The sequence below is a fragment of the Oncorhynchus masou genome, chromosome 15 (assembly GCF_036934945.1).
Source record: "Oncorhynchus masou masou isolate Uvic2021 chromosome 15, UVic_Omas_1.1, whole genome shotgun sequence".
Taxonomy (NCBI): domain Eukaryota; kingdom Metazoa; phylum Chordata; class Actinopteri; order Salmoniformes; family Salmonidae; genus Oncorhynchus; species Oncorhynchus masou.
Genome location: NC_088226.1, coordinates 36,031,273 through 36,057,475, shown reverse-complemented (window position 1 = coordinate 36,057,475; position 26,203 = coordinate 36,031,273). Strand labels below are relative to the sequence as shown.

The window sequence follows — 26,203 nt, the reverse complement described above, 5'->3', positions numbered from 1 at the left end:
TGACTCACGGCATTCTTTCATTACATACTGTTAGTCATAAGCTCATCTCAATCTATCTTAACATGAGCAGTCTGCAGTTGCCACACATTTTGTTTTAAGGCCTCGTGAACATAGTTCAACTGTCATACCCCATCAGAATCCAAAATGTAAGATTGTAAACAAAGTCAATGTAAACGCATAGCTTTGAAACACTATAAGAACTAGAATGTTGATATTATGGATGGTCAGTCCTTGAAACTATCTCGGTCTATGAATTTGAGAGGGGTGACATTTTTGTAACCTCATATTTCATCCTCTGGGAGAAGATGATCTGAATGTTTGGCAGAGGAAATACACTGAGTGTACAAAACATTTGCATGACATTTCCTGACCAGGTGATGCTATGATCCCTTATTGATGTCACAGGTTAAATCCACTTTAATCAGTGTAGATGAAGGGGAGGAGACGGGTTAAAGAAGGATTTTTAAGCCATAAGACAACTGAGACATGGATTGTGTACATGTGCCATTCAGAGGGTGAATGGGCAAGACAAAAGATTTAAGTTATTTTGAACTGGGTATGGTAGTAGTTGCCAGGGGCACCGGTTTGAGTGCGTCAAGAACTGCGATGCTGCTGGGTTTTTCACACTCAACCGTTTCCTGTGTGTATCGAGAATGGTCCACCGCCCAAACGACATCCAGTCAACTTAACATAACGGTGGGAAGCATTGAATTCAACATAGGAATCCACAGCATCCCTGTGGAACTCTTTCGGACAACTTGTAGAGTCCATGCCCCGACGAATTGAGGCTGTTCTGGGGGGGGGGGTGCAACTCAATATTAGGAAGTGCAGAATTCTAATTCTTCCTAGACAAGTCACAACCATTAAGGTTATTGAATGGAAATAATTTGCATCCATACTGAATTGGACCAAAATAACAGAATGCAAACAAATTGATACGCCTACTTTATTTCCAAGAAAACGGACAATGATTGAAAATCTTGATAGCATAGTAGGTCATCCCGCATACGTTTATAACATGTCATTAGTACGGTACGTTACATTAAACAATTGCATATTCAGTATCCTGTGCATTGGATAACACAAATAGATGAAAAAAAAAACAAATATATCCATAGAAATATAAACGAAGCAAACAGAAATATATACAGGACATTGAATTAAACCACAAGGCTAATCATGACACAGTAACATCTCTGTTTGACATCCCTCGTAGCACACAATCATAAACAGCTGCGTATTCGCAGGAAGGCTTAAAAGACGATGTAGTTACAGCCAACCTCGACGGGCTGTGCCGCACATCAGAACTCAAAATGGGTGGAGGACATTGAATAGACTGCATTCGAGAGTTGGAGAAACACTTCCGTTGTGAGTTGCAAAGAGAAAAGAGAGCTCCATACAACGTGTGTCCAGCTCGTAACTTTTATTGTTGTTTTTTTTGGGGGGGGTTGGAAAGAAGCAAACTAAGTTTCCCCATCAGTTCATCTTAACATTGGTCTGTACAAACACAGCTTGCACAGGTGATTGATAGAGAACGAGTACAGAAAGAACTCAAAGCAGTCTGGCTTAGCACGCCACACACAGACACACTCTCTGCTCTGGTCTTCAGTTCTCACATTTAAACAAACCAATAGGTCATAGAGTTGGTTGGTGGAGCACTTAACCTCAGGACTATACTGTAACTGTATGTAGAAGTACATTATATTATCCATGCCGGAAAACCTTCGCTCGAACCCTTGTTACTCAACTGCTGTACGGAGAGCTGCACCACACCATTCATTAATGCCTAACATAGAAACGCCTGCTTTATGTTCAGATAACATGCAATCAACATGTAATCACAGCGCAACATCCTCTAAGACACTTCTATGACCGGCATAATCAATGGTGCTATGTAGCTTCATGAAGCACAGATATTATTTTTTTGACATACTTAACGATGCCTACATGAGGAGACCTCTTAAAGTTAAATGTCATCACACACATTTTTGTTCACTATGTTGAAGATCAGAGCATTTAGGGAGTTCATAACATCATCAGCACAGTGCTCTTCACATGAAACAAGTTTTTTTTGTGTGTGTGTGTCAGTTTTAAAAATATTCAGCTTATTTCTCGCTCTTATAGAGGACTGTCTGGAGTACACACACATAAATACAAAAAAGCGTTTTGGTCATCTAACCTCCCTCCAAAAACCTCATCACCATGTCATCTCACAGAGACCGTTACCATTATGCAAAATAAAGCCATGGATTCAAACGCTGGTTGGTTTGATCTGAAGGGGAGTGGTCATGCTGTTTGATGCAGAATAATATCCATTCAGGGGGTTTCGGGTGGGTAGGAACGCATCGCGGTGAATGGGAATAGGGCCTAAAATGGTCAAAAGCTGACTGACGATCCATGGTCAGAACTTTCATAAAGCATGACGTACACATCCAGGTCGTTATTCATCTGGGTTTTTTTCCTTGTCATTTTATACCCTCTCCCACCCGATGCCCATATATACCTCAAATTGTCTGTTGCACTTGAGTTTAAAAAAATCATATCTCAAATCAATTCAAAAAATTATACCTTATACATTATACTGTACACAGGTTACCCAACTACACAAATAACAAAAAAAGATCATTCAAATATGTATACCTTTAAGGATTCTAAATTGTGATACCATCAAATTATATTCATATACAGAATCACATACTTTATACAATAAATCATTATCATCAATAAATAAAAATAGAATCCTGTAATGTACTCTGAAGTAAGTCTGCCACTGCTGTCTCAGGAACATCAAAGGCTATTTGACAATACAAGGAAAACACCAAAACGCCCTTTAAGATATATATTATCAATTTAAAATGACACTTTGTACAGGTTTTTCTAAAGGGAAACGTTTTATATTTGTTTTATATTGCAACCAGGAATTGACTTATTGTTGCAGCTGCCCAACTACTCAGGACTATAGAATGAGAGTAAATGCTTCAACCGGTTATTAAATCAGTGCATTCAAAGAAGGGAGAGGAGGAGTGTGGTGGTGAATTACATCATCCAAATAAACAATGTCCTTTGTCCCTGTTGTGCCTTTGTAGAGGGCATGCTAACAAATCAACTGTTAAAGCTAACAGTATAAAAACTCCATTACCCAGAATCCTATGGTAGCTCTAACTGTGTCCAATCACAGACATGCGAGAGGCAGCATGAGGAAGAACTAGCCCCTCTGTTAAGCCAGAGATCTGTATATTATGACGAGATGCTCAGGTCTCCGCCCTAACATTGGGAGGAGTCGTCCCAAAGACGGGAAGGCAGGCGACAAAGCTTAAGTCCAAAAGGAAGCACACTGGGCTTATTTTGAAAAGATTTTGGCGAGAGCGAAACCTCTCACATCATGGTGCGCCTATTCATCTATAGTTCACGCAATGACACAACCAAGCAGTCTTATTTTACATGCATCCTCATCCTCTTAGCATAACGTCTTTGTTAATGCGTCGAAAATAAATAGTGTTTTGTTCACCATTGAAACCGTGGGTTTGTGGTTGCGGTGCGGTTGATTAGCTAGGCAGCTGCGTTAAGGGTTAAACAACACCACATCTTGGAGAGGGGAGGGAGACAGAGGCATGTAGCTTTAGAGAGGGTAAACCTGGGATGGGTGTCTATAACTGCAGCAATACAGATGTTCTGAAATGAATACATTTTACAAATACAATAATTACACCTTTAAAACTGTCCACAACGCTAAATGCAAGTTATACAATACTGCTGGGTACAGTAGGCGGTGTGGCCTGGGCCTGTCTATCTCGCGGGTTTAGAAAGGAGTGTTTGTATGTCTGTCTGTAGGGAGGTGGTGGTGTTGTAGGTTTCCATTACTCAGTCAAAGTCCATTGAGATGATGGCGTTCAGTGTATTTGTTCAGTAGTGTTGTGCAGTAGTAGGGTGGAGTATCAGTTGTCTGCCAAGTATTTTCCTGAGAATGACAAACATGCTTAGATTACTATACGTTCGATACACCTTTTGTGCCAAATCTAAAACATATTGCATGTTAATATTGTATTACAACAGCGTAGTATGACAAATGAACATGCTTATTCAAGTTGGTCACTCAGTGATACTACTATTCCATTGTTTAGGACAGGGTCTCTCACCTGCTGCGAACCTCTTCTTGACGAGTGAGAAGCGGTACCCGGGCCCTGCCAGCTCTATATCACAGCCTGACAGAGTGCTGCCCTCACTGGTGAACTGGACCGCCAGGGAAGAGGGCTTACTGGGACCCTCCGACAGCTGGAACCGTGCCAACAATGAGCCAACGCCTGGGGACGCACAGCGAGAGGGACACCGGCTCAACATGACAGTCATAAAATAAAAAAATGTCTTCATCAGTATGCTAGGAGTTGTAGCACTGAGTTTGTGAGACAACACGTTACAAATACAATGCTTTATTTTTACTATATGCACAGACATCTCAAAACACACAAGTGCAACTCCACAGCACACAGTAGCATATCATGATCGTAGTTTGTCTGTTCCTTCCTGCCTGAAGGGGGCATCCGTGAGCTCAGCCTCAGTGAGTCCATGTAAATGGGGAAACTGCATGTCATACAGTAATTCTATAAGGTCGCACATAGATAATGACATTCAAAATAATGTATGCATCTCTGGACCTCTACAAGTCGAAGCCATGGGGGGGGGGGGTTCTATTTCACTAACATACAGAATTGTTTTAAGATGGTCATACCATGGATCATTTGCTATTTGATTTTGAATTTTAGGGCCCCTTTTAGGTAACCCAAATATATAACAAAAATGTTATCAAATATTGTATTTGGCCTTTACTAAAAAAACAAGACAGTAAACAAATAAATCATATGGATTAAGGTTTTGAAGTGTCTGTCCTTTATCTAGGAGATAATAATAAAGCTCAGGAAATATTTGTGTTTTTTTGGATACACCCTTATTTTTGTTGGCACAAAACTATCTCCATACTCCCATCCATTTGTATGAGTTACCTTCAGATGAGTCCCGTGACACTTGTGGGGGTCGTAAAGCAAAACAGAGAACACCATTGTGTTCGTGAGAGTCATATTCGTTTGTAGCCTAAACGGTTCGGATGCTACAGATTATTTTTCGGGATGTCTCATGGTCTGGCAAATACCGCTGTATAGTAGCTCAGCCACCTTCCACTGCATATATCTCTAGCTTAAACTGATGGAATTTGATGGGGATTTGTGTATTATGTTACTTTGATTGACACACAAGTGTGTCAATAGACTCTTCCGCAAGGTGCAAATTACGAAGGAGCCAAGGGAGGCTCATCTCCCCTGAATGAGAGGTTAGCTCCCCTAAATGCATTCTCCTATTTGTTTCAAATTTAGTGGTAAATATGTTTTACAGTGGTAAATATGAAAATAAAAGCTTCCAAATGAAACGAACACCTCCACCTCTATGTCATGATTCAAACCGTGTATTTATATGTGGCAGCGTTGTCCACTCAGTAGTGTTGAATTGTAGCCTCAGCTGAGCTCCTTCACATATAGATTTTCCTCTGCACTTCCTCATTTTTGCCATTTGTTTAACACGTGTCCTTGATAAAAAAAAATAGCCTATGCCTCCCTCATTGGGGCGGCAGGGTAGCCTAGTGGTTAGAGCGTTGGACTAATAACCGGAAGGTTGTGAGTTCAAACCCCCGAGCTGACAAGGTACAAATCTGTCGTTCTGCCCCTGAACAGGCAGTTAATGAAACTGTTCCCAGGCCGTCATTGAAAATAAGAATTTGTTCTTAACTGACTTGCCTGGTTTAATAAAGATATATATATTGTTTGCTTTTGTCAGTCAGCTATTTAGAGAGCTCATTGCTTCGTTTTTCAGGTTGCGCGGAGGGTACTGTTGTTCTCCGTGTCATCCATGGACCATTTATTTAGCTTTATCATTTTTTTTTCTTCCCCTGGAACAGCTGATGACAATCAACAACGTCACTAGACAACAAGCCTACAGCCTAGACACCAAAGCGCATCCATTCCATCCAACAAGTAGGCCAGGGTTTCCTAAACTCTGTTCTCGGGACCCCAATGGGATGCATTTTTTTTTTCCTTACATTACTCCTCTCGGTTCTTTTGCCCTCTCGATTTTGCAACGGCATAGGCCTACATTATTTGGGATTTGTGTGCCCATGAGAACTGTTTTCACGGTTTAACATAATGAAATGTTACGAAGGCATAGTAACACTTACATGGCATTTTCAGAGATCTCCAATATCCAGGAATCTTACAGGGTTTAGGTGAAATGTTCTAATTCAATTGTTAAAAGCTTAATAACGACAAATAACACCGTCATAAATGTCATGTAAGGAACGTCAGGTAGTGTTTTACGTCAGGCCATCTGAGAAGACTCCAAGCATTAACTCATGAATTATGGACAACACATGAACGAGGGTGTAAACATGTTTGGATTCAAATGTAATTATTATATTGAATGTAGGCTGCCTGTTCTGCGTGTGTTCATGTGTGTCAAATTGCCTCGGCTGAGAGGTTAGGCTGCCAGCTGTGGTGTAAGCCTAGTGGAGGGTAAACGAGTCAATGCCGTTTAACCATCTTTTCCAGAAAAACGCATTGAAAGTAGAGGAAACGTTAATCACAGTTTACCCACTTTTCTTTCTTTTTTTTACCACTACATCACTGGCTACCAGTCGACTTATTTGACGTTCATGGTAATACACACTGTAGCCTAGTCTAGTAGATTGACTAGATGTGTAATGGTGACAATCCTGTCTTTTCCCCGGGGTAGTTTCAGCCCCATTTCAGGTGTCCCGACTGTTCAGGCTACAACAAAAAGGTACATTTGTCTGCAACACGCATCAATTAATGTAGATCGCCGAATGTCATTAGGAACACTTTTTGGTGTTTTGTAACAGATGTCTATTTCCGTTCGTCGCTCGGCGCGAGTATACATGCAGTTTGGATGCTGGAATTCTTGTGGAGTGGCCAAATATGCAGAGGTAGTCGACATTTAAGTGATTCGTTTGACAAATCAAATGAAAATATCATGACGGGTTGTGTCATGCCACATTAAAAGGCTCGTTCATTCGTACCTTTTAAAGGATGTCTTTATCATTAACCCCCTTTCAAAAGAATTGGGCACGACCCCCAAAATGTCATGGTGTAATTTGCACTCTGCTCATAAGGATTTTAATTCCTAAACATACACCCCAAATAAAGTTTGTTATGCAAAGCCAAGCTTAGTAAGTATTCGAGCCTGTTATTGGCACAAGATTAGTACATTAGTGGAAACGAGGATAACACACGGTGCACAAAGCATTAGGAACACCTTCCTAATATCGAGCTGCACCCCCTTCTGCCCTCAGAACGGCCTTCATTTGCCAGGGCGTGGACTCTACAAGGTTTCAAAAGCGTTCCACATGGATACTGGCCTATGTTGACTCCAATGCTTCCTACAGTTGCGTCAAGTTGGCTGGATGTCCTTTGGGTGGAGGACCATTCTCGATACACACGGGAAACAGTTCTTGACACACTCAAACCGGTGCACCTGGCACCTACTAACATAGGCACTTCAATCATTTGTCTTGCACGTTCACTCTCTGAACGGCACACGTACACAATGCATGTCTCAAAGCTTCAACATCCTTATTTAACCCGTCTCCTCCCCTTCATCTTTAACCCGTCTCCTCCCCTTCATCTTTAACCCGTCTCCTCCCCTTCATCTTTAACCCGTCTCCTCCCCTTCATCTTTAACCCGTCTCCTCCCCTTCATCTTTAACCCGTCTCCTCCCCTTCATCTTTAACCCGTCTCCTCCCCTTCATCTTTAACCCGTCTCCTCCCCTTCATCTTTAACCCGTCTCCTCCCCTTCATCTTTAACCTGTCACCTCCCCTTCATCTTTAACCTGTCTCCTCCCCTTCATCTTTAACCCGTCTCCTCCCCTTCATCTTTAACCTGTCACCTCCCCTTCATCTTTAACCTGTCTCCTCCCCTTCATCTACACTGACTTGAAGTGGATTTAACAAGTGACATCAATAAGGGATCATAGCTTTCACCTGGATTCACCTGATCAGTCTGTCATGGAAAGAGCAGGTTTTCCTAATGTGTTGTACACTCAGTGTATGATATTATTAGTGATTTCTCCTGGGCTTTGGTGTAAACAAGGTTATTTACCTCCATTTTCAGATTTCTGGGAAATATCAGGAATCTTCCACAGGATTCTCTGCTGCTCTGCGTTCCTGGAAGAACAGAATCAAATGTAATCTGTTACTCTTTAAAAAGCCAGGAATAGGTTTAATCTGGGTTTGGGAAACTGGCTTTTTCAAATTTGCAAAATTGAGGTCTTCAGCACAGGGCTGAGCAATAGAGTCATGGGCTGTCTCCGGCTGGTGCAGCCTTCTACGTTTAATTATCAAATCAATTCAATTCAACAGAAACGTATTGTGTATGGTTGTGACACACAGTGTACTCCTCTGTCTTACCAGGCGGCGGGGGGAAGCACAGCCTGTAGCTTGGTGACCCCTCCGTCCACGTGGATCAGGAACTGGACGTTGTTGAGAGCCACGGGTGTTGTCATGGCGCTGCCGTTGTATTTGTAGTCTATCCGGAGGTCCGTGCTGGCGGGCACACACCGCCAACTGGCTGCCAGGTTCAGGGGTGTCGAAACGAGGCCCTGCGCCGATACCTGCCCACACAACAACCATTGAGATGAATAAACGACACAGAAATGTCCAGATAAACGGTGCATAATCGAGTACAAGAGTTGCTGACCTGGTACTTGAGCATGTCCACATTGTAGTATGTGGCCTGGGGTTTCTGCTCAGCCACCCTCTTTAGATGGATCATCAGGTTTGGCATGTTTACCCAGAAGTTCTTGCAGTCAGGGTTGGGTGTTGTGACGGTGTCACTACGTGGGCAATAATAGAACACAATACGCATTTCATCCTATGATCTAATGATTGATCCAACTTAACGTTATTCAACACCGGAGACACAACGGAGTACAGCACGAGTTCTATTTGCATTCTACCACCCGGAGGTCAGGACTACAGCAGCGCGGAGACTGCAAACGGAAACTCGTGCTACACAAAAACAACCGTGATGCCTTGTACGTACGAGAGTGCAGAATAACCTTTGGAAACAGGTGGTTAGTCAAACCACTGGGACCAATTCACAGAGCCCAGTCAGAACTGGAGTTAGGTGTATTGTTTTAGTACAGTATGGATTTAAAATGTTCAATTTGACGTGTTATAAACGCTACAGTGCCACATGGTGTTGTGAGTGGTATAATATATGAGGGAAGTTCCAGTGATCTTTACCTTCATAGTGTTTCTGGTACAGTAGGTCAAAGCTACAGTGTGATGATGTCATATTATAAACACTCCAGTGTATAATGTCGTGAGGGTTCCAGTATAATGAGGGGGGTGTTACAGTGGGCCTTTACCAACAGAGTAGCTGGGGGTTAGGCAGCACATGCTCCAGCCGGCTGTAGTTGGTTATGCTGAAGGTTAGCACGGCAGGGGACGGGTTATTGGCAAAGTGCCGAGTGATCCCCGCTGGAAACGACAGCACCATCTCACCTGTGATCTTCACAACACACCTTTAGACAGGGACAGGGGAGGAGGAGGTGGTTAGAATGTCTAGAAGGGGGAGAGAGATGGACAACGAGTGAAGCAGGGAGATATAGAAAGGGTCAAAGACAAAAAAAGAGAGGGAAAGAGAACGAAAGGGACAGCGATAATATAAAGGGAGCGAGAGATAAGAGGACAAAGAGAGAGACAAAGAGACAGAAAGAAAGAGAGAGCAAAACATACATTGACAGACATCTCTCTTATCAAGAGGTCTCTGAGTGGACCTACTTGTTGGGGTCGGCTCCTTTGAAGAAGGCATTGACTGTTTCAGTAAAAGCTGCTGCCACAGGAAGGGTGTCCTGGGCCCCCATGGTGAGAGGGCTGGGTCCCCTGGAGCAGCCTGTTTTAATCAGTACACACACATTTAGTAGCAATAAAGAGAGAAAGGAGGAAGGAGAGAGAGAGAGAGAGAGAGAAGGAAGGAAGGAAGGACGGAAGGAGAGACAGATAGAGAGACTCAGAGAAACAGACTGAAAGTAGACCAGGGGGAAACAGTATGAGAAGCAGAAAGAGAAAGACTATCAGCATTAAACACAATGTCTATAGTCCTCACAAACCAACAAAGCTACTCTTCTCTCATCCCTCTCTTAGCAGCTCCGCTAAATTTCTATCCATACGACCACTCCTGTTTCCTGTAGTACACCCCTGCGGCAGTGTATCGATGAAGATGGAGAACCAAAGCGTGTGTGAGAGAACCACTGTGATTAAAATGATCAAAATGAGAACCAATACCTGTGTATGATTGGTGGGTTTTTCATCTATAACATCTGATCGTCTTTGCTTGTGAAATAAATATTTGGATGTACTATGTAAAGTCCCTCAACACTGTTGTACAACTGTACACCGAGTACAATTCCAGGTTTCGCTATATTTACGAGGACTAATAAAGGCCAGTTTCATTGTGATTCAGAAGCACTGAAAAGACAGAAAGTAAGACAAGAGAGAGAGAGAGAGAGAGGGAGAGAGAGAGAGAGAGAGCTCATGCGTAATCCAGACATGCTGTTGATGCCGAATCATTGGGACAAGATCAAAGATCAAAACCCAGAAGACCAAAGAGAAGTGAGCCCACACAAAAAGACGACAAAAACTAAAGATTAGTAGAGCACCTGAAGAATGACGATCTTTCAGGAAAAGACAGACTTGCGGCCACCGCATGTGAAATGAGAACGAATGACGACGCGAGGAGGAGTGTGAGAAAGACGACAAGGGGGCTGCATGTAGAGAGGCTCGGGAATGAGCTTGGAGGCAGTGAGTGGCAGGCCATGGGACACTACAGTTAGCCGTTGTGCAGACACAACTTACCTTCAAAGGTTAAATAAAACTTTCCTCTGTCAAACCAAACCAGGGAAGGCTGGTCATTCTCTGTGGTAGGGGGAGGGAGGAGGGAGAGGAGGACGGGAGAGTGGGTGAGGAGGGCAGGTGAGAGGGGGAAGGAAGAGAGAAGGACAGTAGCGTGAGTCACACGGCAGGTCTACCACACATCACAGTGAGGTGAGGTGGGGCATGGCACAGCAAGCCAAAACAGTGCCATGACAGAACAAAATGGTGTGTGTCTGTCTTCGTGTCGGCTGCCTACGAGCTTTCACACTATTGTGCTGACCTGAACCATATAGTTCTGGCTCGGATAATCCCTTTCTACATTGTCCTTTCCAGCATGGTTCCAGGCAGCAAAGGATCCATAGCCAGGTCAGAAAAGCGTTGACCAGCTCTGCTCAGCTCAGTAGTGTGAAACGGGTACATGTGTGTGTGGGAGGGGGCACGACCAGGTGAAATAAGGTATCTCTTGGTGGATGGCGGATCTCTAGGGGAGTGGCGAAAACAAGCCAAGCCTGGAGAGGACTGACTGGGAACGATAACTGACAGATCGTTCGTACTGCACATACAACGTTCATCTACACACTGCTATAGAAAACCCTTCATTACCATTATCATTACATTAATACTTTTACATCACATGCCAATAGTAGACCATTTTCTTTTGTGTCACACCGGCCATAGTCTTTCAGAATAAATGGACTCTGGCTGTTGTACCTGATGATGTACACCAGGGGGCGGTGATTAGGGTAGAACCAGGGGTGCTGGAGGGGGTTGTTGGGCTCACTGTTAAGGTGTGACCGCTGAGGTGGAGGTTGGGACCTTGGGAGGTTGTGAATGGATGGATGGAGTGGAGGTGAATGGCGGACAGGTGTTCTGATGGGGGGTTGCATGGTTAGAGTAGTGGAGAAACATGTTCCCATGGGTGGAGTGAGAGGGTGAGAAGGTAGAGGCTAAGGGGAGGTCTAGTACTGGGGGGGAGGGGGGGCAGATGGGGATCAGGGGGAGAGGTTGGGATATGGGCACCGGAGAGCTCTCTCACTGGCTGCCTGCCTGTCTGTGATGATCAGAGTGGTGAGGAAGAGGGTGGCGCGATGAATACCAACCAGTTGGAGACACTCAGGCTAATTCTCCTGCCAGACTTCAAAAGCAGCTAGGCTCTGTTTCTATCACAGAGTGTGTGTGCGGATCTAGAGTGCCAACAGATGCCACAGAAGCTCTTCAGACAGGCTACACTTTTTACACACAGGAACACACACACACACACACACACACACACACACACACACACACACACACACACACACACACACACACACACACACACACACACACACAGAGTAACAGCATGGTTGAAAGCACAGTGCACTCCATACAGTACACACATATCAAACAAATATGGATGTTGCCGTGGTGATGTGGGCAGCAAAGGATGGTCAGTCATAAAAAAAAACTAAAAAAGAACCTTGTAGGAGTGGAATGATAAAAAACAGATGCATGGCATTTCAGCTTTATCATTGGGATACTTTTCATTCAACACTTGTCAAAGTGAAAAATGAAATCGGTGGTGTACTCCAAGATCTCAGTTCAAAGTTACTCCCCTCATATGATAGCTGCCATCAACTCTGAGATGGATTGACAAAAACAAACAAACAAGGCAAGAAAATTATAATGGGTGGATGGACCTATGACATCAGATGGTATTCCAAGCTTGGGTGGAACATTCACCACTCCAAGAGTGCCACCCCCCTTCCTCTCAGACAGCCTCCCTCCATCCAAATTATAGTGTACCTCCCAGGTACCATCCCGCCCTCTCAGAAAGCCTCCCTCCATCCACACTATACTGTACCTGCCAGGGAATCGAAGGGCCTCCCAAACGTGGGCAGTTTGTCTACAAAAGCATCATCTTCTGACATCACAAAAAGCGACAGCCCAAAAGCAAAAAAAGGACAGAGCAAAAAAACAAAACAAAACAAATGCAAATCAAAACAAAGAAAAAACCCTGTCAGAAATAATGGTAATACATTTTAAAAAAGGGACAGTGTCACAGTAAGGAGGGCACGTTGTGAATGAAAAAATGATGGGATGTGGAGAGAAAAACTCAAATACAAAAATCTATGGGATGAGAAACACACAAGGCATGATCAGCATTTCAAATGTGGGCTCTCTGCTCAAAGCCTACTTAGGTTGCAAAACATATTCTACTGTTCTCCTCACAGATATAAAGAACATGACATACACTACCGTTCAAAAGTTTGGGGTCACTTAGAAATGTCCTTGTTTTTGAAAGAAAGGCAAAAAAAATTGTCCATTAAAGTCCATTAAAATAACATCAAATTGATCAGAAATACAGTGTAGACATTCTTAATATTGTAAATGACTATTGTAGCTGGAAACGGACAATTTTTTTATGGAATATCTAGATAGGCGTACAGAGGCCCATTATCAGCAACCATTACTCCTGTGTTCCAATGGCACGTTGTGTTAGCTAATACAAGTTTATAATTTTAAAAGGCTAATTGATCATTAGAAAACCCTTTTGCAATTATGTTAGCACACCTCAAAACTGTTGTTCTGATTAAAGAAGCAATAAAACGGGCCTTCCTTTAGACTAGTTGTGTATCTGGAGCATCAGCATTTGTGGGTTCGATTACAGGCTCAAAATGGCCAGAAACATAGAACCTGCTTCTGAAATTTGTCAGTCTATTCTTGTTCTGAGAAATGAAGGCTATTCCATTTGATAACTTACCAAGAAACTGAAGATCTTGTACAACACTGTGTACTACTCCCTTCACAGAACAGCGCAAACTGGCTCTAACCAGAATAGAAAGAGGAGTGGGAGGCCCCGGTGCAGAACTGAGCAAGAGGACAAGTACATTGGAGTGTCTAGTTTGAGAAACGGACACAAGTCCTCACAAGTCCTCAACTGGCAGATTCATTAAATAGTAACCGCAAACACCAGTCTCAACGTCAACAGTAAAGAGGCAACTCCAGCATGCTGTTGCTGATAATGAGCCTCTGTACTACTATGTAGATATTCCATTAAAAAAAATGTTTTTAAATAAGCCATTTCCAGCTACAATAGTCATTTACAACATTAACTATGTCTACACTGTATTTCTGATCAATGTGATGTCATTTTAATGGCACATTTGTTTTGTTGCTTTTCTTTCAAAAACAAGGAAATGTCAAGTGACCCCAAACTTTTGAACGGTAGTGTAAGTACCCAGCAAACATTTACCACATCAGGCTTCGTTTAAGGGATGAATTAAAATGTCGCTCTCTGGGATTAATACCATGTGTGTCTTTATGACTGACTGAATTACCTCGTAATATACAGTAGGCTCTTCTGACAATAACCTTCTCCCCCAGCTGAGTGAATGGTTACAGTATATTTAACCATTCCATTACCACATATTAGGCATGTTGTGGTCTTTAGAATCGTTACCGCATCCACAGAAATGCAGTGTACATTGAGTGAATACACTGAGGGAGTGTAATACGTTACACTGAGGGAACACGGTAACTCAAGAATTCGCTGGAGGAGTGCATGAGGATTTATTGAGAGAGAGTTGAGAGAGTCACAGAAAAGCACCGGCAGCCGATGGACACCGCCATCTCAGCAGCAGCACAGAGATTGACCGAAGCAAACACTCAACACAGGTAACAGCACAAGTACTGGAACAGTAGCACAGGTACAGTAGCACAGGTAGTGATGAGAGAAATGACGCGGCACACACACCTGACACAGAGACAGTGAGATCTTTACCGACGGTGGGGGTGGTGGCTGCACTCAAGGAGTTGTTGGAGGAGATGGAGGAAGTGCTCTCGGCCCGAGCCAAGGGGGCGACTGGAGGGGGGCTGGACGAGTGACTGACCGGGGGACTAAAAGGCCGGCTCTGCATGGGGACAGAGTGACAGAGAAGAAATATAGGTTTTCATGTTAGATATCCTATTAGTGATATGATTTAACTATCAGTAATTTAATGTTCAATCATCCTCACAGTTCAGCATCTATTTTTTTTTGGGGGGGGGGGCTAAACATCAAGAACACTTGAAACTAACGGTCAAATATCTACTACAGGTATTGCGGATGTACCATAAAGTATAAAAGAGGTATTGTTTACGAGGAGGAGTGTGCTGTTTGATGAGGTTTGAGGTTTTTATTACTGTATCATGCACCATATCCCCTACACTGTTTTATATATATATATATATATATATATATATATATATAAGAAGAGTTGCTGTGTAGTAAGTCAAGTGTAAACAAAGATATCATCACGTACCACGTCCCCCATGCTAGGTTTCCCAGGAGGCAGTTTGGGTCGTGAGGAAGGGCGTGGCGGAGGTGGGGGTGGGGTGGGGCTGCTGACAACAGCTGATGGAGCTGACGGTGTAGCAGGTCGAGCCGGAGAGGACGCTCCTACAAGGGGAACAAGAGGACACCTGGCTTAGAAGAACACTGGGACATCACTGTCCAGAGAAATCGAAAATCAACATGTGGGGAGATCCTAGAACATCAAAACAAAACTGACCAGACAGTCTCTAGAACAGGGGTGACAAACTCATTCCACGGAGGGCCTAGTGCCTGTGGGTTTTTTGTTTTTTCCTTTCAATTGAGACTGAGACAACCAGGGTAGAGGAGTTCATTACTAATGAGTGACCTTAATTCATCGATCAAGTACAAGGGAGGAGCGAAAACCCACAGAAACTCGGCCCTCCGTGGAACGAGTTTGACACGAGCTCGAGAACATCGAATTCATTCTAGAACAATGACTGGATAAGCTGGTTTCCTGTTGACGGAACAGTATGTTTGATTGAATTTCCACTGAGCTAAATTGAATTGGATAGAACGCCAGTGAAACACAACACACACCAGTCCACCATGGCTATCTATGAGGAAGGTTTTGGGAGACAGTAGTGCAGGGGTGTCAAACATATGGCCCAGGGGGTACATTCTGGCCGCTGGTGGTTTGAGTAAAACATTATTTTTTTATAAATATACTTTAAAATGATTAAAACTGTGTAGAAATGACAATGGACCTGTATTCATACAGGTTATTGACTGTCCAGGCCGCGAATAATCACTTGACAGTAAAGGGGCATTGAAAATTCCAAAATCTATGGATAGAGGACTATTTTATGGCAATTTTGAAGGCAAGGAAATATAACAAATTACCAGTACGGCCCTCTGGACCTCATTTAAGATCAGATGCGGCTCCCGGGGCAACATTTGTTTGACACCCCTGCAGTAGTGGGTGATATGATTTTTTTTTTTTTAAACACTCTGGACTCAGTCAGTCACTTTATTGTTTATCTTGAGGGACGATTTTCCCACAGCGGGACAAGAAAGTCAGAGCCAGAATACCCACTCATCCCGAAGTGCTGTGTCAACAGGATCTGTCCCAGCTGTGTTTTCAGTCCTGAATCCGGTTGTTCCATGTGTTAAACTAAACCAACTAATGCCCTTCATCATGGTCACGTGCACTACACACACAGTCAGGTCTACACTACACTCTTCTCTTTTTAGTCTGCAACAGAACAATACTGCATAACGACTGTCATAATTGTAAAGCACCTTACGTAGACGACAACAGGGAACAACGGGTTCATTGGCTTAGGGATCTTAACCCACTTCCTTCTTTCACACACACACACACACACACACACACACACACACACACACACACACACACACACACACACACACACACACACACACACACACACACACACACACACACACACACACTTGATTTTGTAAGACGAGCTGTAGGTCTAAACAAGAGCAGTGTTTCTGTACAGTACCTTCTCTTATATTGTATTAATGTGAGGATTGTGATCAGCCCCGATATGGGAATCAGTCAGCATTAATATTATCATTAAGCAGCGTAATGAATATAATTATCCTACTCACAGCTGATTTCAATGGGCCGCTCCAGTCAAACAGCAAGCCACCTAAACCCAATCACTGCCTTAAATAGATGGTCATTATGTTCCTAGTTTTTAATCATCCAACATGTATTTATACAGATAAGTCACTTGAGAACAGACTCTTTTACAACCTATCAAAGTATGTGCTTTTACACTAGCTGACTGCGTTATACATCAGCACATCTCTACGGGCTGAGACTGATGCTGACAGTGGTCAGGTGGGTTGTGAAGTAATGGATGGGGGTGTTGTGTAGGATGAGTTTAGCCTTCAGGGGTACTCACCACTACCCGTACCCGCTGTCGTTGGTCCTGGAGAGGACACCACTGCCCTGTATGTAGGGGGTGGAGGAGGGGGAGGCGCAACACGGGAAACCTGGCCAGCATCTTTGGGTGACAGGGTGGTGGTGGTTTCACTGAGGTCCTCTTTCGGAGGGGCAGGTGGGACAGGCAGAGCTGCTGCTTCAGGACTCCTCTGTTCCTCCGCGGCCAAGACGAGGGGCCGGGGGATGGTGCGTGAGGGTGCCTCCACAGGGGCAGGGGGGCTGGTGGGGGAGACAGGTGTGCTTGCTTTGGGAGAAGAGGGAACTGCAGAGGGGACAGGAGCAACGCTGGTGGGTGAGGTGACAAGGGGAGCAGGGGCGATGCTGGAGGTTAAGTCGAGAGTGGGGACAACAGTGGGTGTGGGAGTGGGGGGTGGTGTAGGGTCCTTTGGAGGAAGTGGTGAGGGTGGGGGTGTAGGGTCTTTCGGCGTGGGTGGGACAGTGGGTAGGGGGGGCACTGGTTCATCTGTAGGGGGTGGGGAGGTGGGTAATGGAGAGACTGGTTTTTCCTGTGGGGGAGGGGAGGTGGGGAGAGGGGAGAGAGAGGGGGCAGGGACAGGGTCATCCAGAGGGAGAGGGGAGGTGGGTACAGGAGGGGCGGGGGGATCCTCTGGAGGGGGTGGGGACGTTGAAGGGGGTGGTTTTTCAGAAGCTGCGGATTCCTCCTCGCTGAAGCAGATCCACTTGTCTGCAGATTCCTCGCCAAAGACAGGGGGTTCCGCTGGGCCGAAAATGTTATCCAGGTTTGGGACGGAGTTCTTCCTCCCTGAGCCTTCTGCCTTTATTGACAAACCTGACAGACAGAGCCACGTGCAGGGAGAGAGGAGCAGAGCAGTTAGTATGAGAATGAGTGAGAGAGATTGAGAGAGAGTGACAGCAAATGCAAGAAAAAGTTAGAGGGAAGGAGCGAGGGAAGGGGGCTGGAGTGAGGGGTCGAGGGATGAAAGGTCTTACCAGCAGCATCTGCAGAGGGGGAGCCAGTCAGTGGGGGGAGGTCGGGACATTCTTGGGCGGAAGCGGGGGCGGAGCTGCAATGATATCAGTGCATCCATGAATAGCCTGTCACTCTAAAGGGTGGCGCCATCTAGAGGCACCTGGTGGTAGTGCCTGGCTGTGCCACACCAGCTCAGCACAGTACAGGTCGGGAACTACCATACAGCCCCCATGCCATATATTACATACACCACCATGCATATGGCCCATAATCCATGCAGATGCAGGGGGGGGGGGAGAGGAGGAAGAGTCAATTGAATCATGATGCTCAACATTAGTATGGGATTTAATTATTTCTCTAACTAATGACGGATGAAATGAGTGGGTTAGTACGGGTTGCGGAGGAAGAGTTAATGGCACACTTGTTCACAGACTCTCTCTCCCTCTGTTCATCCGTCCAGATCGCTCATTAGTTTCAGTCATGAGGGTGAGGTAGTTTATGAGGTGAGTTGATGGTTCCGTGCAGTCATTCCAGAGTAATTCCAGGAAGTGCAAACACAAATGGTAAACTTACTGCCTGTAGGGAAGGGTCTTGTGAAAGAGAAGTCTGGGCTCAGTGACTCAGACTCAGGTAGAGGAGCACCCCATACGCCACACACCACTGGCTCAGATATACCCACTACGTTCAGGACAGACAGGGGACATACCATAGAGGGGGTGTCAGTTTAATAAGCTAAAAATAGATACATCTTGGTAACTGTATGTTAAAATGCGTATGCTGGCATCTACAATAAAGACATGCATTGAATCTGAATTCTCGGACCTAGATTACCATTAGCCTAAACCTGTCATGTCTATAACCAACCAATCACTTCTCAAAAAAAAAAGACACCAAGAAGTGGCGATGTAATATCAGTTTTATTAGCTATAGTTGTGGCGAATATCTCCTACTACTGAAGGCAGCATCTTATACAAGCGCATCCGTTATTTACAAATAAAGAATAGCAACCCTATCAGTCTCACAGAATCATGTACTTTATATAACCACTCCATTGAGAAAGAGGGATATCAGCAGGGACTAACAGCCTCATAGAGAAACTTCTATCTCTGAATGGTGTGTTAAAAAAGCAAAGGCTGCTGGATCTGTATTTAGTGACATTAGCTATGCTTCGGCAGGTAGTTATATAACAAGCTAAGAGCTTTCCAGTCAGAGCCTGCAGAGCTAGTATAGAACCCTGACTGTGAGAGGGGTGAGGGGAGGATTCACACGACAACAAACCAACCAAGGTGGAATCTCATTTACCTCATAGTGCCTCTGACCACGAGCGTGTTTGTGAGAGTTTTAGCTTGCAAGACATAGTGGCAGCGTGTGCAGCTGACAGGGAAGAGGGATAGTGTCTTTAGACGTGGCCGAAAGGCAGTGGAGAGAATAGGAAGCATCCATCTTGTTGGTGCTATGCATCTGCGGTGTGTCTTCAGTGTTACAGCCAGCGGCAGTGTTCCACGACAAGCCATTGTCGTTACAGTGCTCGATCATAGAAAAACAAGGAAGGGATGGACACACGCACGCACACACACACACACGCTAGTGCTGAGCGATTAGTGCTTTTTGAGGTCAGTTCGAGTTTTATTTAAAAAAATAAAAAATAATCACAGTTTACGATTTCTGGTTTTATTTTTTTCGTTATTTTACCTTTATTTAACTAGGCAAGTCAGTTAAGAACAAATTCTTATTTTCAATGACGGCCTAGGAACAGTAACTGCCTGTTCAGGGGCAGAATGACAGATTACTAGTCCAACGCCCTAACCACTAGGCTACCCTGCCGCCCCGGTTATTTTTTCCCCTTTTCTTTTTACATGAAATTACTACCTTCAAATGACTTTAGCACGTTTTAATTGAAATTCCAAAGCCAAATACTGAGAACATTCAATTGCCAAAACATTGAAAACCAGCCATTGTCTTACTACTTTATTGATTGACTTTCTTTTATTTAATTCTTTAGTCATCATCTCATCTCTGCTCATCTCATCTCTGCTCAGGCAGTAGCAGCCAGCCGGCCAGACCACCATCTAACGTTGGGCGTGTTCTTCTGCCCAGGTGTTGCTGACGAATGCCAGATCTTACATATCAACTAACCACATCATACAGTATAGAGGTCGACCGATTAATCAGAATTAGGGCCGACTTCAAGTTCATATAACAATCGGAAATCGGTATTTTTGGGCGCCGATTTTGCCGATTTAAAAAATATATTTTTTACACCTTTATTTAACTCGGCAAGTCACATTCTTATTTTCAATGACGGCCTAGGAACGTTCTGCCTCGTTCAGGGGCAGAACGACAGATTTGTACCTTGTCAGCTCAGGGGATCCAATCTTGCAACCTTACAGTTAACTAGTCCAACGCTCTAACTACCTGATTACATTGCACTCCACGAGGAGTCTGGCTGTTACGCGAATGCAGTAAGCCAAGGTAAGTTGCTAGCTAGCATTAGACTTATCTTATAAAAAACAAACAATCAACGACTGTCGTTGCTCCAATGTGTACTTAACCATAAACATCAATGCCTTTCTTAAAAACAATACAAGTATATATTTTTAAACCTGCATATTTAGCTGAAAGAAATCCAGGTTAGCAGGCAATATTTACTAGGGAAATTGTGTCACTTCTCTTGCGTTCATTGCACGCAGAGTGAGGGTATATGCAACTGTTTGGGCGGACTGGCTCTTTGCGAACTAATTTGCCAGAATTTTACGTAAGTATGACATAATATTGAAGGTTGTACAATGTAACAGGAATATTTAGACTCATGGATTTCCCCCCTTAGATAAAATACGGAACAGAATAAACGTTTTGTTTTCGAGGTGATAGTTTCCGGATTTGACCGAAGGCTCGTATTTCTGTGTTTATTATAGTTAAGTCTATGATTTGATATTTGATAGAGCAGTCTGACTGAGGGGTGGTAGGCAGCAGCAGGCTCATAATAGTCAAAGGTATATGGTTTAGAGAGAAATAGTCGACTCGTTATAATTCCTGTAATAACTTGTGGCTGAACTTGAAAGTGGTTCCTTCGTTATTTTACCGTTCATGTCTTCCATAGAGTCTTGATCTACTTCAAATAAGGTCTGTGTTTCGTGCTTAAACCGCCTCAGCGTTTTGACACCCGTGTAAATCTCACTTTGATAAGGTAACGTTTGTCAACATGTTTTCATAAATCCACTCTACAGTTGATTTTTTTTATCTTCGCTTATATTTAGCCAATATTGATCAGAGTTACCTTGTCCTATGGATATCTACACAGTTATACAATTGGCAAGGTGGTGTAAGCCTACACAAAACACAGACCTTATTTTAAGTGGATCTAAAAATATCCTATGGAATAAATGAATGAAGGAACTGCTTTTCAGATTTTGCTAGAAGGTGTCATGGGAATAATGACTCGCACTTTGGTAGTCAATTCTTACCATGCCCATTATTAAAATAGGATTTTCTGCATATAGAAATTACAGTTTTTGTTTTCAACATTCATCACAGGTAACTTAAACTCTATTTTTATTCAAACAGTTGAGAGTATTTGTCTCTTAAGCAGACTCTTCAGTATCATTGTCACTTCAGAGCTGTGTGTGTGTTTTACAGATGGCAGAGAAAAGCAGAGCACCAGTGTGGGACTATTACATTGAAACGGCACCAGGGAAAGCAAGGTGTCTTATTTGTGATAAAGATGTAAGCATGGGGTCAGCAACGGCTAAATCAAAACATACCATCAACCTGTGGAATCACCTTAAGAACACCCATCCAAAAGCCCATAATATGTATTATATTAAGTTAAAATAATCAATGTTCATTCAGTATTGTTGCAATTGTCATTATTACATATATATATATATATATATGTATATATATATATATATGTATATATATACATATATATATGTATATATATATATATATGTATATGTATATATATATATATATATATATGTATATATATATATATATATATATATATATATATATATATATATATATATATATATATATATAATAAATAATAATAAAAAAATGTAAAAACCGGCCGATTAATCGGTATCTGCTTTTTTTTGTCCTCCAATAATCGGTATCGGCATTGAAAAATCATAAACAGTCGACCTCTAATACAGTACTGTATATTACAGCAATCTGGTGCCCGACAGAACAGTCGATGACATGGCACGCAACCATTGGTTGATGCATGCCATTCTGAGCAGGGAAACGTGACCATAATCTCTGTGCTCCCTAATGAGTCATCCTGTTTAGCTAGGCTAGTAGCTAACTAGATGGCTAGCTAGTAGCTCCTTATGCTGCAGAGCTGTCTGACAAAATTACCAAGTCCTACAACTATATCAATTGTGTAGAGCTACTTCACGAACTGTCTCTATCCCTCTCGTCGTTGTGTACATTCCTCTCTCACGAGTCTGTCAGGGGCCTGGATAAACAGGGCAGGCAGTGGATTATGGGCATTGTAGTTAATTAGCATGTTTTCTGTGCTGAACTAAGTTGAATATTTTCCTGTTGAAAACTACAAATTCCTATAGCATCCCAGAGTTTGTTCTTAATCTGATTTCTCTCGTGCTTGCTTTGATTTCTTTCTAGAGGAACGACGAGTTGATCTCACAAAAAAAGGAGAACTAAATGCAATTCAAGTAATTGAATCAATGTCGATGCTGGTTAAATCGCTCAGCACACACACACACACCAATCAAACATCAAAGAAAGTTGATGTACCTTCAGTTTTCTGCTCTCCGAAGGCTGTCTCCAGCGGAGGCCCAAATAAGGCTGTAGTGTCCTCTGGTACTGGTGCTGCTTTCTTCTCTGGTACTGGTGCTGCTTTTTTCTCTGGTATTGGTACTGCTGGGGCTCTCTTACTTCTGGGAGGGAGATAAAGAGGGACAGACAGACAGGGTTAGTAGGCATTCTCTGGTACTGTGGCTTTCTTACTGCATGGGGATGGAGATAAGACAAGGACAGACAGGGACAGCAGGACGAGTCAGACGATCAGTCTACCATAGAAACTAAGACAAACATGCTTCCGTCACCTCACTCAGAACACTACAACTAGAGATGCATTCATGTCATAGGGGAAGGAAGGGGATGTATAAGCGTTCGACTTGAAGTTACTAAATCAGTGGCTGCTGATTGTCATCAGAGACTGAAAGTCGACAGGAGGTTCATGTAAAACTATGGATGGACAGACAAGTGCATGACTACACAGCCACAGCATCTGGGGCGAGTCTAACAGGTCAGTGGGCAACAGATAAAGACGTACCTGGGAACTTGTAGTGCCGGGGCTGCCAATGTGGGGACCTCAATGGGTGCAGGACGCCTTGGCCGAGCCACCTGTATCTCTTCACCTGAGGAGAGATTCGTTCACAGTCGTTCACCTCAACTGACTCATCATACACACTGAAACACATTGAAGCTAATCGGTGACTTGGCTTTTCACCTGAGGCGTTTAGCTTTAAACAACAAGACAAGAGGAGACAACTTAGATACTTACCAGAGTCCTTTGTCATCAACCCCTATAATAAAAACACATACATTTGAAAAAAGACGCAAAAAAACATATCACACATTACATTTCACACTCAAATGACTCATATGGAAATATTAAAGCGTTTTAAAAATCCATGAGTCACACCGTGTTAATGTGCACATTAGATACAGTATTCCCAGGAGGGAGCCTATCCACTAGGTCAGAAAATGGTCTCTGTAGCCTAAGAATGAGATAATCGGATGAGAGCATTGGCTGGGCTGACTTAGCAACTGTCTCCACAGGGAAGTTGAGATCCACTAGGTCTGTTCTCTCTACCTCACACAGAAATACTGTGGAACAATCGAGGAGCTATTGGCCTTAGTACCTAACAGATGATGTGTTGAGATGCACTGTCCGAATCATGAAACAATATATTTCTGGAAAAGGTGTACTTATTGCAGAGTGAAAGAAACATGCAGTTATGTACATTTATACAAATAATATATACTTTATAATGGCCATTAGGATTTATAGACAAGCTAATTTGGGGTGGCAGGTAGCCTAGTGGTTAGAGCTTTGGGCCGGATCAAATCCCAGAGCTGACAAGGTAAAAATGTGTCGTTCTGCCCCTGAACACTGTTCCCTGGTAGGCCGTCATTGTAAATAAGAATTTGTTCTTATCTGTCTTGCCTAGTTAAATAAAAGGTAAAAAAATAAAAATAATAATAATATACCGAGTGTACAAAACATTAAGAATAACTGCCTAATATTGAGTTTCATCCCCCTCTCGTCGAGCATGGACTCTACAAGGTGTCAAAAGCAATCAACAGGGATGCTGGCCCATGTGGACTCCAATGATTCCCACAGTTGTATCATGTTGGCTGGAAGTCCTTTGGGTGGTGGACCATTCTTGATACACACGGAAAACCGTTGATCATGAAAAACCCAACAGCGTTGCAGTTCTTGACACAAACCGGTGTGCCTAGCACCTACTGTACTACCATCGCCCGTCCAAAGACACTTCTAATCTTTTGTCTTGCCAATTCACCCCCTGAATGGCACACATACAGTACACCATCCATGTCTTAAGGCTTAAAAATAATTATTTACCCGGTCTCCTACCCTTCATCTACACTGACTGAAGTGGATTTAACAGGTGACATCAATAAGGGATCAAGGCTTTCACCCGGATTCACCTGGTCAGTCTATGTCATGGAAAAAGCAGGTGTTCATAATGTTTTGTGCACTCAGTGCATAGTGGGAGTTCAGTGAGCACAGAAAGCTGTTAGAGACAGATAGAATGAGTAGGTCTTTGAAGCCTCGTGTAAAGCCCAAAACATTATACACCCTGCACAAAATTGAGAGGGACAGATATATAATACAGATGAGATTGTGTAACGAGAGAGAGAGAGATACAGAAATATGGTGGGAGAGACAGAGAGAAACTTAGAGGTAAAGAGAGAGCGACAAGGAGAGAAAGAGGGAGCAGGGAGAGAAAAAGAGAGCGAGAGACCGAGACAGAGATTGCTGCTTTTTAGTGAGAATACAGTGCATGAAATAACTCTCAAAGAGACACGATAAGAAGGAAAATAGAGGGAGAAAGGAGGAGGGAGAGTGTGAGATGGAAGGAGTGAGAGAGAGAGAGAGCAGCAGAGGAATCACTAGAATGCGGGGCTGAAGTGAGAGATCAAAGGGTCCAGCTGTCGACAGATGGGGTGAATCTCAAATGCCCTTTCTCAATTTCTTGAGTCGTGTCATCCCTTCTTCTACCCACCTCCTTAATATAATCAGGAGGAAGCAAGGAGACGGCAAAGACAGAGGATATGAGGAATCAAGGAAAGACTATTCAGATTCACCCAGGGACTTAAAAGCCTAGTACAACAGGGACCATACTGTAGCAAATTAGCAATATTTTCCTGATCTGTTTCAACTGTCAACGCCACCTCAACCTTCTCCCCTCCACTCCACCAGCAGGTTACAGGAAGCAGAGTGAGAAAAAGCGTTGGTAATTTACCCCAGGCCCCAGGGACAGACACGGAATGGAGGGACACTTACCGGGCTACGTCTCTATGACCAGCAAAAAGGAAGAGAGAAGAGATACCTGGTCAGAGAGTGATGAATCAGTAAAGCACACCTCTCCAACATAATACATTTTTACACTCACAACACAACAGTTACACTCAGTCAGTTAGAACCAGTAGCCTACTTCTCCAAAAGGCCCAACCAGATTCAACACCATTAAATGTCTGTAGTGGAAATTCAGCTTAGTCATCTCCGCACCAGAGAGACAGAGTGGTAAAAGAAAGGTACAGTACAGTAGTTTACTGTCATAGTGATGTCACGACGAGAGAACAATGAACCAGATACTTCACAGGACTGTATCCATCTGAAGCATCTATTCAGATCTTCTCACCACCAAATATGGTGAGGAGAGGAAATCCTGTGGCAGAAAGTGGGAGAAGTTAGAGCTAGATGAAATATGCAAATACATGCTAGAACACCCAATGGGATCTCGGTAGCTCGTGCTTGGCTCTGCCCACAACGCTTAATTTGCTCCGGTTGGAAACGACACC

The 26,203-nt window shown here is 43.5% G+C and overlaps 1 protein-coding gene across 1 annotated transcript in view; it reads right to left on the bottom strand.

The window, feature by feature from the left end:
• Positions 1–928: 928 nt before the first annotated feature.
• LOC135556186 (SH3-containing GRB2-like protein 3-interacting protein 1) overlaps positions 929–26,203 on the bottom strand; it is a 107,589-nt gene continuing 82,314 nt past the window's right edge. Inside the window, 19 exon segments of the mRNA XM_064989180.1 lie at positions 929–3,958; positions 4,137–4,301; positions 8,157–8,221; positions 8,465–8,667; positions 8,754–8,889; positions 9,427–9,582; positions 9,842–9,953; positions 10,916–10,975; positions 12,777–12,836; positions 14,670–14,826; positions 15,217–15,353; positions 17,147–17,977; positions 18,139–18,177; positions 18,180–18,212; positions 18,692–18,796; positions 22,883–23,025; positions 23,424–23,508; positions 23,655–23,676; positions 25,686–25,697. Coding sequence (XP_064845252.1) covers positions 3,936–3,958; positions 4,137–4,301; positions 8,157–8,221; positions 8,465–8,667; positions 8,754–8,889; positions 9,427–9,582; positions 9,842–9,953; positions 10,916–10,975; positions 12,777–12,836; positions 14,670–14,826; positions 15,217–15,353; positions 17,147–17,977; positions 18,139–18,177; positions 18,180–18,212; positions 18,692–18,796; positions 22,883–23,025; positions 23,424–23,508; positions 23,655–23,676; positions 25,686–25,697 — 2,544 coding nt within the window. The 3' untranslated portion in view covers positions 929–3,935.